Source organism: Didymella exigua (genome assembly GCF_010094145.1).
Source record: "Didymella exigua CBS 183.55 unplaced genomic scaffold M421scaffold_27, whole genome shotgun sequence".
Taxonomy (NCBI): domain Eukaryota; kingdom Fungi; phylum Ascomycota; class Dothideomycetes; order Pleosporales; family Didymellaceae; genus Didymella; species Didymella exigua.
The window spans coordinates 283,280-296,107 of NW_022984801.1; the positions used below are offsets into that span (position 1 = coordinate 283,280).

At 54.4% G+C, this 12,828-nt stretch overlaps 5 protein-coding genes and 1 pseudogene across 6 annotated transcripts; 2 read left to right on the top strand and 4 right to left on the bottom strand.

Annotated features, from left to right (window-relative positions):
• Positions 1 to 72: 72 nt before the first annotated feature.
• M421DRAFT_423552 (uncharacterized protein) lies at positions 73 to 1,989 on the bottom strand. The gene has a single exon (XM_033593504.1). The coding sequence runs from the start codon at positions 1,723 to 1,725 to the stop codon at positions 373 to 375; it is 1,353 nt and encodes a 450-aa protein (XP_033445965.1). The 5' UTR covers positions 1,726 to 1,989; the 3' UTR covers positions 73 to 372.
• A 167-nt stretch (positions 1,990 to 2,156) lies between these two features.
• M421DRAFT_423553 (uncharacterized protein) lies at positions 2,157 to 3,423 on the top strand. Its single transcript, XM_033593505.1, has 3 exons — positions 2,157 to 2,330; positions 2,376 to 2,721; positions 2,790 to 3,423. Exons 1-3 carry the CDS (start codon positions 2,262 to 2,264, stop codon positions 3,290 to 3,292), a joined length of 918 nt encoding a protein of 305 aa, XP_033445966.1. The 5' UTR covers positions 2,157 to 2,261; the 3' UTR covers positions 3,293 to 3,423.
• Positions 3,424 to 4,462: 1,039 nt separating this feature from the next.
• Positions 4,463 to 6,739, top strand: M421DRAFT_69182 (F-box/WD repeat-containing protein pof1; the record flags this gene model as incomplete). The annotated part of the gene is made up of 5 exons (XM_033596594.1): positions 4,463 to 4,975; positions 5,044 to 5,690; positions 5,743 to 6,105; positions 6,154 to 6,502; positions 6,557 to 6,739. The coding sequence occupies 5 exons, from the start codon at positions 4,463 to 4,465 to the stop codon at positions 6,737 to 6,739; spliced, it is 2,055 nt and encodes a 684-aa protein (XP_033445967.1).
• A 1,275-nt stretch (positions 6,740 to 8,014) lies between these two features.
• M421DRAFT_398246 lies at positions 8,015 to 8,462 on the bottom strand (annotated as a pseudogene; the record flags this gene model as incomplete). Its single annotated transcript has 1 exon — positions 8,015 to 8,462. A coding segment is annotated over one exon (278 nt), but the record flags the coding sequence as incomplete, so codon positions are not given.
• A 262-nt stretch (positions 8,463 to 8,724) lies between these two features.
• On the bottom strand, positions 8,725 to 9,108 carry M421DRAFT_69240 (uncharacterized protein; the record flags this gene model as incomplete). Its single annotated transcript, XM_033596596.1, has 1 exon — positions 8,725 to 9,108. A coding segment is annotated over one exon (384 nt), but the record flags the coding sequence as incomplete, so codon positions are not given.
• A 1,071-nt stretch (positions 9,109 to 10,179) lies between these two features.
• M421DRAFT_423555 (cyclohexanone 1,2-monooxygenase) lies at positions 10,180 to 12,193 on the bottom strand. Its single transcript, XM_033593506.1, has 4 exons — positions 12,147 to 12,193; positions 11,893 to 12,095; positions 11,529 to 11,847; positions 10,180 to 11,475 (listed from the first exon to the last, which is right to left on the bottom strand). Exons 2-4 carry the CDS (start codon positions 12,085 to 12,087, stop codon positions 10,343 to 10,345), a joined length of 1,647 nt encoding a protein of 548 aa, XP_033445969.1. The 5' UTR covers positions 12,088 to 12,095; positions 12,147 to 12,193; the 3' UTR covers positions 10,180 to 10,342.
• Positions 12,194 to 12,828: the final 635 nt, after the last annotated feature.

The following is a 12,828-nucleotide window of genomic DNA, read 5'->3' on the forward strand; positions in this document are numbered from 1 at the left end:
CCTGCCCTGAAATACTTTCACATTAAGTAAGGGAAAAGCAAAAGGAGAGATTGCAACGTTAAAAGGTACTGCGCCTGATCCTAAGTGGCCGTTTTGTTTGCTCTCGTGGTGCCAGTACCCTGCCTTCAGGCTGTGGAAGTTGAGCATGAGTACATCATGTGACTGCAACTCTTCTCGCATTTTTTTTACAGTAGTCCTTTAACTCGGCCTGGATGTAGTTCTTAAAGACTTGATACGGCCATCTATGCATCTGTAGTACTGCTACAGTGGACTGAGAGGCTTTTGACACCACTAAGATACAGTGTAGCTGAATTGAAATACCAACACTGCCCATAATAAAACGAAAACCCCAGGCTACCGTCACATTTGGTTTTACACTGTGCCATACTCGGGGGGCGGAAAAGCTTGTGGGGGTGGTCTTGCTAGAGAATGTCCCAGCACAGAACCCGCATCATCGTCCGGTACGTGACTGAAAGTCCATCCTGAGACCAACTGAACTTTGTCCTTGCAGACAATCCCCGACCATTCGTTCTTGACGCACTCGCCCCAGACTTCGACTTGTACCTCGTGTTCTAAAGCCATTCCGTAGCTCGATAAGCTTGGAATTAGTCTCTCGTCTGTCTTCGATATCCGCAGCTCTGCAATGTCGGCCAGATTGATTCCATCTAGAAGAGGCTGGCATTCACCGGTGTTGAATTTCTTGTCGACCAAAGTAATCGTTCGTTGAGCGTGGTCGATGTGTTCGACTCGACGGTTCACTGAGTTGTTAGGTTGCGGGACGAATGTCTCATAGGTAGAGATCACTTGTACGCGTACGCGGCGCAGGAAAAGCGGGGGAGGTTCCGGTATGGATGCTGATCGGTCAAGGTGTTGCAGTGTAATATGTATGGGAAAGTCTGAGCCCATGACTATTACACGCGGAGGTGTTGCCAGGATATTGAAACGATAAAAGGGTATCTCGCTGAAGGTTTCGATGCCAAAGAAGAGCTCTTTCTCCACCAGAAAATCTTTCACTTTGCTAAGCTTGTTGCCTTTCTTCTCCCTGTAGTCTGGCAACAACTTTCGTGTTCGGATGAACTTGTAGCGACATTGTTGCTTCGGGAGGGAATTGCCGAAATCCAAGTTTGGTTGTAGTAGTGATAGGTCATACTCGGGTGCTGGCGGCATGAACTTCACTTCTTGTCGGATCCTCATCGACGAGTCTGCTCTTGCTTCTAGGTAGTATGATACTCCTGGTGCGACTGCCATACCAACGTTCATCAAAGTGTTGCAACTCGGAGGTAGCGGAAAACCAGGGGAGTGCTGGAACCGAGGATGGCCATAGGAGTCTTTGGAATAGTACCAGTTGCGTCCCGGTGGAGGTCTCTGTACGGCTACATGTGGGAACGTGAATTGGAAGGCAAGTTCGACCTTCCCGTCTTCAGCCGTACCCTGTCGCAGGATCTCGTAGTTCTCGCCGGTACCGGAGGCCGTGAATAGCTCCTGTTCAAGACGAAAGAACTCGGTCTTGTAACCCTCGAGGTCTTTGTCGTAGAGGATCGAGATGCCCTTGAAGACGATGCTCACATTTTGCGGTCTTGCTGTAGGGGCGATGCGTACAACGCCATGTACGAGGTCTCCAGCAGTGTAGACATGCTTGGCGTCTGAGAAGACATCAATGTACAATGGATTTTGCGCCAAGTTGGTATGGGAAGCTCCTGCAACAGATACGCTTGCGGAACGCATGTCTACTCTGCTACAGCTCCGAAATTTAAGATGTAGTTTGCATGGCACGGCGAAGTAAGATGCCGACAACGCGAAGCTGTCCGTAGGCTGGGGTTGATGCGGGGAAGAACGCGGGTGTTTACCTATTATACCCAAGAAGGACGCGCGACATAGCCTGAAATGGCGAGTCAGGTGGCATATCCCCTCTGTTGCCTTTGTGCACGCTCGTGCAGCATCTCCGGACTGCCAATGTTACTGCTGGTTATGCTTGTTTTGGCATCATTGGCCGTATGGCTAGTAGCTGCAATTCCTTGGCACCCACTGCAGCGCAAGAACCTCTGACATTAATTTACCAAGCTGCTGCGCCTGCGCCTGCGAGATCAATGGATTTCGGAGGATGCCTGAAAGGTTTAAGTGCAGAGACGCATCCTTGCGGTGCTTCGATTGGTGCTGGCGGAGCTAGGGGTTGGTGACGTCTTGGATCGTTGGGGGAAGGCGCGGTCGCGACTTTTTGAACATGGGAAGGGTTCACGACACTTGACCCATCATCCACCACAATGACGTCCAACTATACGTGCAGAGCATGCTCGCGAGCGCTTTCAAACTCGAGCTCTTCTTGGCTACAGGTATTTATGTTGCCGCGCCTCTACAAGCCAAGCTAATCCGGTCAGTCGAGCAACAAGACAGTATTACGCCGAGCGCAACGAAACTTCTCTACGACCACGTCGAGCCTATACAACACATCGCACAGCCTCAAGGCAGATGTACGACCGGAAGCGATCAAGAAGCCGTACCCTAAAGTCAAGTCAAGCGTCTCTGAACTTGCGAAGAAGCTGCGTGAGAGTGCACCTCTGATGACAGAGCCTTACGTTGCTTATGGCGCCACGCGAGACTTGATAAAGGAATGCTCAAGGCCCGGAGAATACAAAATCCCTCAGGCACAGCAGAAGGGCGCTGAGATTCCCACCATTGAGAACGGTGTGCACCTAGGAGAAGGCGAGGGATGGTGGTATGACAGTGAGTGCCCTAACATGCGAGCAGGAGCTGCTATACCCTCGTGACAATTCCTTGCTAACGACGTGCAGACCTCGGCCTAAAGCCCACTTTCGCCAACTGGTCACAGATCACCTTCATCCACATGTACATGCTGCAGGTGCGCTTCAGGATGCTACCAGAGACGCACGCCGGTACATGGATCCAGCACCTGACGAACCATGCTTTCTACGCTGCCGAAGACCGACTTGTCGTCTGGCACAAGTTCAATGCCAACTCGCTCCGCCAGAAGCACCTCAAGGACATGTTCTCGCAGTGGCGTGCCGTCCTCCTATCGTATGACGAGGGTCTCATGAAGGGCGACGCTATGTTGGCAGCTGCTATCTGGAGGAACCTTATGGGTGCGAAGGAGGACGTCGACTTTCAGAAGCTTGCTCAGATTGTAGGTTACATGAGGCGGGAGCTGAAGAGGTTGGAGAACGCAAGTGACGATGAGGTTGTAAACGGCGCTTGGCAGTTCAAGGGCGACCCGGGTGACGAGGTCAGCCTCGTGAAGCAGCCGAGCAAGATGATGCAGGAGAACACCAAGGCGTAGGTGTGAGGCATCCACTTTACCGGACTACCGCGTTGTATCATAGAGACGTTGTATACTATGTATTGCACCTATACAGACCCACCTTGATAAGTTCGGGCATTCGAGACGACTATTGCAACTACAATCACACTATTTGCGTCCTCAATTCGACAGACAGTTATAACGGCAACATTACTTGCACGATGCCTGGCGATCTTCAGGATCCTGCGGGAGTAGCCGAATCGTGCAACATTAGGCTCGTTCTCGAGTCTTTAGTGCGAGTGAAAGATCTTCTTTGTTCGCCGCGATGAAACATCAGAGCACTCGGAAGTGAGTCCGGCGTCTGACGTGGGTCTGCTCTGGTTCTCAATGCGCGTCTTTGTTTGCAGACTGGCCAAAGAACAGTCAAAGATGGCGACATTGGCCGGAGAGCGTCCGGTCAACTGTTCAGCCTGGTAGACTTCATACACCGGCAATCTCCGCACTGGCCGCTTGTTTGAGGCTCACAGCTGCAGTGTCTGTGGCTGTCGTCTGGGTCATGAGACCGGCACAAGTGTCAAGAACTCGGCGTTTGAGGTGTAAAGAGGAAGCGCTAATCCGGCAGGACCCCTGAGCACTCGCCAAACGCTCGCGAGCGCGACGAGGGCAGCGTGGTGTGCTAGACAGTGCTCGTGATGCCTTGTTGATATTCGAGCCGCCATTGAGCGGCTGCAGGGGCCTTCCTAACCTGCGGTCGCGTGAATGAGCGTGGTGGTTAGCCCCAGCGCCACTTGGCAGTGAATCTCACGCTTCCAAGATTCAGCGTCACCAGTTCCGAATCATCTTCACTCGCTCTGTACCGTGCCTGTGCTGTATGCAACACCCCGGTCTACTCGTCTTATAGCGTGTCGTCGTCTCGGACTGCAGCCTTCTCCCCTGGTTCGTCTTGCGTGCTCAGCTTGACCGCTTGCTTCGACTCCTCTAGCCCCGGTCAGACGAAACACCTGCGGCCCCCTCCCATCCTCAGACGCATACACGAATCCTTAGGCGCGCATCCGTACCTGAGTCCTTACCTCCCCTACCCGCCGCTACCTTGCCTGTCTCCCCTTGCACGCCGCGGTTGTGTTCGCTGCAGCAGTCGCACCAAGTCTTGGAACGGTCAGCGCAACCGACACCTGAATGCGAGCCAGCGCCTGGTTCCCAACACACACCATGGAGCACGAAGACAACTACTTCCCTCCAACGCGCGACGGCCAGCAGAGCGCCGGCTCCCAGATTGACTCAGACACCGACATGGCCGCCTCAGCCTCCGCATCATCGTCCCGGGCCGCCATGCTCTCGTCGCCCGTTGCGCGCACCCGCAAGCCCAGCAGACTCTCGCGCTCAGGAGTACCACGCCCCATAATTACACCCACAAGTCCATTGTCCTCTACAATACCGCACAATCTGCTGCCCTCTGCACCAGCATCGCCGCCGACACCAGCCCCGAGTCCAACGCCAACCCAGCGAGCACCGGATTGGAGCACTGCCGCCGAACATGAGGACTCACACATCAAGGCCATACGAGGGAACTTTGGTGACATGAGCAGAGCGGAGCGCTTGAGGCTACTAGGCGAACTGCTCAACCTCTGCGACAGCCAAGAGCTCAGCTTCGTTGCCGAGTTTGTAAGCCCGAGGCTGAAAAAGGACCCCTTCCTAGTGCTCCCCACAGAACTGTCGCTCAGGGTACGTACCTTATACCTTATTGCTGCCCCGACACCACGTGCATGCACTAGTGGCTGACATGCTTGTAGATCCTCGAATGCGTAGACGACCCCACCACTCTTGCACGAGCGTCACAGGTCTCCAAGAAGTGGCGAGAACTAGTCAACGACGACAGCGCCTGGAGGTTACTGTGCCAAAAGTACTCTTTCAGACAGCTTCTGCCCCACGAACGCAACGGACCGGACTCGCCGAGTGACGAGATGGACACAGAACAGCCGTGGGCGCAGGATGCAGACCGCACATCGAGGGCAGACGACACACCTACGAACAAGCATCTGGAAGTAGGGTCGCCGAGTGCAGCAACTGGGGAGCTTCGAACGCGGAGCCTGGATCGTGATGCGAAGAGGATTACGTCACTGCGGAAGTTAAAAGCCATCACATATCGATCGCACTTTAAGCAGAGGTACATGGTCGAAACAGCATGGCGCAACGGTGGTGTGTGCGACGCACGACAGATCACACCAGATCAGGGTGTAGTGACGAGTCTGCACTTGACGAAGAAGTACATCGTAGTGGCGCTCGACAACGCAAAGATCCACGTTTTCGACACAGTTGGCGACCACCAGAAGACATTGCAAGGACACGTTATGGGCGTGTGGGCAATGGTACCCTGGGGCGATCTGCTGGTCAGTGGTGGCTGCGACCGCGATGTACGAGTGTGGAATCTGGCTACAGGGTATGATGGACAATCACTTCAAAACGCCAGAGTTGCTGATATTGGAACACAGGTACCCACAGTTCACCCTCCGCGGACACACCTCGACAGTACGATGCCTGAAGATGTCAGATGCCAACACTGCAATCTCCGGCTCGCGAGACACTACACTGCGAATCTGGGATCTGAAGAAGGGCATTTGCAAGCATGTTCTGGTGGGTCACCAAGCCAGCGTCAGGTGTCTGGAGATCCACGGCGACATCGTTGTGTCCGGCAGCTACGACACCACGGCGAAGATATGGAGCATTTCTGAGGGCAAGTGCCTGCGCACACTTACAGGCCACTTCAGCCAGATCTACGCAATCGCTTTCGACGGCAAGAAAATCGCAACAGGCAGTCTGGACACAAGTGTCCGAATTTGGGACCCAAATGACGGGTAAGTTATTTGTGAAACCACCAACGTCCTTTAACTTACGCGTAACAGTAAATGCTTGGCAGTACTACAAGGCCACACTTCGCTCGTTGGACAGCTCCAGATGCGCGACGATATTCTTGTGACCGGTGGATCAGATGGCTCGGTTCGAGTCTGGAGTCTTGCAACCTACCAGGCGATTCACAGGCTAGCGGCGCATGACAACAGTGTCACCAGCCTGCAGTTCGATAACACCAGAATTGTCAGCGGTGGCAGCGATGGGCGAGTCAAGGTCTGGGATTTAAAGAAGGGCACACTTGTTCGAGAACTTAGCACACCTGCAGAAGCAGTCTGGAGAGTTGTGTTCGAGGAAGAGAAAGCTGTCATCATGGCCAGCAGGGGCGGGCGCACAATCATGGAGGTAAGCTTGAACGATTCCCACATTGTCTGTACGATCAAAGACTGACTCGACTAGGTCTGGGACTTCTCTCCACCACCAGACCAGGACTACGATACTCCACGCTCCGGAAGTCCAGCAAGCATGCCTGACCATTTTGACATCGAGCACCCTCGCCCACAGTCCGCCGTTCTTCCACGCACAACACCGCTTGTTCAAGAGGTTGATGATGCCACTGACGTCACAATGGCTGACGCGTGATCAATCCCCAACGACTTTTGGACATTCTACGACACACGTTTAATGCTTATTTGCAGATTTGGTATTGCGAGTATGAGGATCACGGCCGACAAAGCTAGCGCTGGACAGCGCTGAGCACGCCGCGACACGTCGAGGTCACCACCACTATTATTATACCCCACAGCGCCGAGTCGCTATACTACCTTAACGCCGCATCACCGTGGACGCCGCATATGTTGTTGACCACGCGGCGGCCGAGCATCAACACACCATATACCCTTGCATTCTGGGCGTACCATACCATAGCATATATCATCACCATCTGCAGGCAATATGGCAGACGATTTGGGAGGATTGGGAATTTGTTGTCGTGGCGATACTTCAGCCACACCTTGTATGGAACGGATCTAATGAGGATCTTGGGTCACGATTTGTTACACTGTCACGAGTGTTGTTACGAGCGATAGGTAGGATTGAATCGAACTGGAAAAGTTCAGGTCTGGAGTTTCGGATTGGGTAGACTATTGAACATTTGTTACTTCATGCTGACCTTGTGTTCCTCCTTGTCTCTGTCTTCAACGTCTCTGGTCATTTTCATGTCTTTCATTACCTTAACGTAGTTTACAAGCGAGTCGTCAGTACAAGCGAGTCGCCAGTACAAGCGAGTCGCCAGTACAAGCGAGTCGCCAGCCCTACCAACTTTGGCACCTCCAGAGGCGTACAACTCAGCCACATCATGAGCTGATATATAGATACTAATGCAGTAGATTAAGCAGTGTCTGCAATATCTTTCTTACACGTGCGTGAGTTGTGTCCAGTCTCTCTGCACCTCTTGCAGCGCGCGAGAGCCTGGCGGCTAAGGCCTGGTTGCTCTCTATCTTGACACTGTTCACGCTCAATCTGCTGGTCAGCCTCACGTTGCACGAGTAGAGCCTCTCCAGCTCCCTTTGTTAAGACCCCACGCTCACGTATTAACGTCGATTGAGCTTCAAGCTCGCGTACGTTGCTCGGCGTACAAGCTTCCCAGGGAGCCTCTAGGAGAGCAGCTGGAGTAGGCGTACGCAGCTGCACGTCAAGCTTTGACAGTACAACGTCTGGTTGGAGAGGCACAAGGCCTGCGCCTTGAAAGGCTGAGCAGATATCGGCTGAGTTGAATGATCGACTAAACGCTGCCTTAAACGCTGGCAGAAATTCAAGCTTGGTGATGTGGTTGATGTGGTGGCGGATCAGGCTCTCAACCTCACGGCTGTACGCGCGCTTCAACGGCGAGAAGCAGCCAACGTCAAGCGACTGCGGCAGGTGAGATGAATGAGGCGGCATGCAGAGCGTGTAGATATTGTTCTCCTTGCAGAGCTCTTGAAACTCAAGAAAGTGGTGGCTCTCATGGCCGTCAAGGACGAGCAAGCGACGCGCACCAACAACGCGAGTCTTTGTGTAAGCGTTAAAGTGCTTCAGCCACTATACTCCTAGCTCGTTATTCGTCCAGCCATTGTCGCTGACTGTGATTGCCTAGTCGCGTGGGATATCTGCTTCCTCGTACTAGGCAGATAGATGATACTGGCCAGCGGTTGTAGGTAGTGCGGCGGCTCGTGGTGCAGATAGGCTGTAAAGCACTCTATGTCAAAGTTCAGCCTTTCTGATTTATTCCAACGCTTGCAGCGATCGACGTATGCAAGGACTGCCAAGTTTTCTGAAGCTAGGATGCACGCAAACAAGACGTCGGGTATGACTTGAGCCAAGTCCATTGAGTAGTCAACCGGCATAAGCTTGCTCATGGACGGTTCGAGAAGCCCGTGAATGGCAAATATCCTATCTCTGGGATCGGACGCGACTGCCTTGAGAGAGGCTCTCGAGTAAGTAAAGATAGTTCTTGTCGACTTCGGCTGTCCAATCCAAGTCAATGGTGCTGGGATAGTCACAGCCCCGAAATGACAGCATCGATTGAGTAGGCACACCGCCTGCGGAGTGAGAGCTACGCTATCATTCTTGACAAGTAGCCGCACTTTTCAAGCTAGTACAGCCTCCTGTACGACCCAGGCTCGTCCAAAGTATCTCCTGTGGAAGAGATGCTTCAGCCGAAGTGTCCTTTCGCAAGTTTCTTCATCAAGCCAATCTTTGACTTGACCAAGCGATTGAATGCACTCTGAGTAGTCGTGCTGCAGGACACTGATGCAGATATTCATCTCGGAGGCGCTCGAGCAGATGTGTTTCATGAGTCCGACTTGGTGATTGCGCTCCAGGACGTTCACCTGATCGATACATATAGAGTCGATCCAAACGCGCCGGACGATGTATGGCGAACGGACAAGCTGAAGTGCCGCTCCACAGTTCTTTGTCACCGGGAGCGTTATTTGCCGAGCGTTGATCTTTTGCGATTTCATCTCATCTCCATCCTTGGTTGCTCATGTGTAACATATCGCGATATAGACTGGCTTTGAGCGCAAGCCGACTTATTCAATCGCGCAGTTGATAGGGTCTGTGTGTCTACCGGAGAGCAAACTCACCAGACGAATCTGAAGGTCGTCCTTGATAGTGCAGACGAGGCTATCATACAAATACTCGCTCGAGTCGTTTGAAGCCTTATCGGCTACAGACAGCTCACTAAAAATCTCACCGCATACGAGACAGCATGTGAAGTCCGGTGAGGTTTCGAGATAGGTATGTTGGCACGACTGCAACGACATAATTTCGGATTCGTCGATCCAGGCGAGAACTGGTGCGAATGTGAGGGATCCGGTGTGAGGGACTGAAAACTTGAAGCTAGGGGACCTCTGGTCCGCCTCGTGGCTTTTCGTGCCACGTCTTCAGGCATGAGACTAGGCACAGCCGCCGGCGGGCTGTGTAAGCTGTATGCGAGACCGGGTCAATTCTCTTGTGAGAATAGCAATGGATGACTTCCAGAACAAACCCTGACTATCCTGTACCCACAGGCATTGAGGGGCTGGAGTAGCAGCTGCTCATGTGCGCCGTCTACATGTAATACGCAGTCTCCTGCAAAGTCCCGAGCCGTGCTTCACGGTGCTCGGCCCTTTAACCTTGGACGGCTACACTTAGTATCCGAATTCTTCAAACGCCATATCTTGTTCCCTTCCTACCCCCGTCTCGTCGACGGGACTATTCAAGCCGGTAAAAACGCTATAAGTGAGGTACCTACCTACCATCGTCTGATCCGAGCGAAGCAGGCGGGATCAGCCCCACTTTCTATTTCCTCATTGGACAGTCAGGACTACACGCAGACTACAGTCAATGAGAAGAGCTCTACCCGCGGCAGGTATGCGGAATCTCTCGTCTGACCTACGTGGGGAAGGTTCAACGTGGGATCTGAGTGATCTGCGAGCCTGTAACAGGGAGTTTCGTTGTGGAAAGCGTGTGAATGCAGGTCTGACTGTGGGAAGCGGGATAGCGGATGAGAAGCACACTGACTCCTGAGCGAAGTATTCCTTGTAGTGAAATAGTATTCCATCCAACTTACGGCGCGCACGCTAACACAATAACCTCCTCGGACAACGAGTACCCGGTGATTCCGCAACACAGCACAGCCATACTCATCTGCCAGCGATCGGAACAACGCATTCATGCCATTATACCTGCGCTACTTGCACGCAGAACCCCCACATCCAGTCTCTACCGCGCAGACCTCACCCTGCGCCCCACACCCGCATACCACGCCGCACCCCCCGCAACAAGCGCACTCACAACGCCCAACACCAGCGCCGAGTTACTAACCAGCGTCTCCTCTCGCACGCGTCCAATCCTGCTCTCCCTCTTTCCCCCGCCAAACACAACCTTTGACGCACTCCTCTGCCCGCCTAGCGAGTCGGTCGTCTCGAAATCGTCCCAGTCGACACGGCTCAGCATATCCTGGTACTCGACGACAGTGCCAGACCAATTATTAGTAATCCTGCCCTCGGCGTTTTTATACCAGGAGCCGCAGTTCGGGTCCGCAAACGAGCTCTTCTGCAGGATGGCTTGAATTTTATCGTTGAACGCGTCGGTGACGGGGCGCTTGGGCATCAGACCCAGGCGGGTGTTGCGGGTGCGCGCGTCCAGCACGGCGGCGACGAGCGTGTTGAGATACCTACTCTGCGCCTCGATCATCAGGATGATGCTGTTGTGGCCCAGGTTTGTGTTGGGTCCGTAGAACATGCCAAAGTTGGGGAGCGAGGGGACCGTGGTGCCGTACAGGGCGTGCGCGCCGTCGGACCACAGGTCGCGCAGCGAGCGGGCGTGGGTCCCGGTTATGCTGATGGGGGAGAGGAATTCGACGGTTCGGAAGCCCGTGGCGAGGACGATCATGTCGTGCTCGTGGTGCTGGCCGTTGGCGAGCTCGATGCCGGTCGCAGTGATGCGTGCAATGGCGTTGGTTTCGAGCGTCGTCTTGGGCGATGCGAGCGCGGGATAGTAGTCGTCGCTGATGATGACGCGCTTGCATCCCGGGTTGTACGTGGGCGTCAGCTTCTCCCACACGTCGGGCTGGTCGGGGATCTGCTTGCGCATCATGTCCTGGCAGAGCGTGCGCAGCGTGTCTGCAAAGGCCGAGTCGCCGTCTGTCACCGCGTCGTGGAAGGATTCGCGGAAGTCCATCATGCCGGCTCGCTTGCGCCAGCGCACGGGGGGCAGGTAGCGGTAGACGGCACGACGGAGGTCGGAGACGGGGCCGTCTTCGCGAGGGATGACCCAGTTGGGGGAGCGTTGGTAGACGGTGACGTCTCTGGAGACGGGGAGGATCTCGGGGATGATTTGGGCGGCGGTTGCTCCTGGGTGCTGTCAGTACGTGCTTGTGAGTGACCTGGGAGATGAATTCACGCACCGTTGCCGATGATGCCAATCTTTTTGTCTGCCATGTCATAGCTCCAGTCCCACCTTGCGCTGTGGATGATCTTGCCCTTGAAGTCCTGGAGCCCCTCGATGTCGGGATATCTGGGCTGGTTGAGTTGTCCAACGGCAGAAATCAAAAAGTCACTCTCGATGGAGTATCCCGAGCTGAACTCGGCGTCTTTGCCCCCAGTGACCTTGACGTCCACCTTCCAGCGCGACTTGCTGTCGTCCCACGTCGCAGCTTCGACAGACGTGTTGAAGCGGATGTACTTGTAGAGCTGATACTTGTTCGCCACGGCCCTCAGATAGTCCTAGCCCAGTCAGACAGGTCCGCGTATTCAGTGGTGGGGACTAACAAGAATCTCCTCCTGCCCCGGGTACTCGCGCGTCCAGTCCGGATTCTGCTCAAACGAGTACGAGTACAGCATGCTCCACACATCGCAGCAGCAGCCAGGGTACTTGTTGTCATGCCACGTCCCGCCGATGCTCGTCGACTTCTCGACGATGATGAAGTTGTGGCACTTGTTGCGCTTGATCAGATCAATGGCCATGCACATGCCTTTTCAAGTTCAGTCTTGGCGCATGGTCCTTGAAAGCGGCGGATGCGTACCAGAGATGCCCGCGCCAATGATCACAACCGCTGCATTTGTATGGTCCTTGTTCCCCACAGGGACTTCGGGCCATGGTTTCGTGCCGCCCATTTTTGTACGGTTCTGGGGTGTGCTCGAGGTGGGATGTCAATCGGCTCTCTGAGCGGGCAGGTTTTGGGTCGCACGGGGAACAGAGTACCCGGTCTACTTTGTACGCGAGCGAGCAGAAGCTTTAAGCAAAGCCCCAGCGTCTCAGCCGTCGGGCAAGCGGACCCGTAGCAAGCAAGGCCATGTCATTCGACAAGCGAGTGGCACCGCCAAAACACGTTTCCGTCGTCATGCGCGACCTTCCCCTCCCCTAGGTACCTCCGAGGTTAATCGCAAGCTTGCTCGCGTGCCGTGCTCCCTTTTCCTCGACGAGAAACTCGCAGCTCGTCGGACGCTGCTCGAGTATCATTGCGGTTGCTGACGCAGCATGCTCAATGAGCCTTGCTGATAGCAGCGCTGTTCAAGACTCGCGGACGTTCGTCGGCGGCTAGAAAGGTGTCGGGGATGCATTTCCGTAAAATGTGGGGGTGGGGCCGCCGCGGCGGGAGCTAGCGACAGTCTGGAGACAGAGTGCACGCCGACTCGACAGCGTCGAGTCGTGGACGATGTTGCGCCCAGTCAATCCGAGTCAGCTTCTGTTGATGGATACAACAT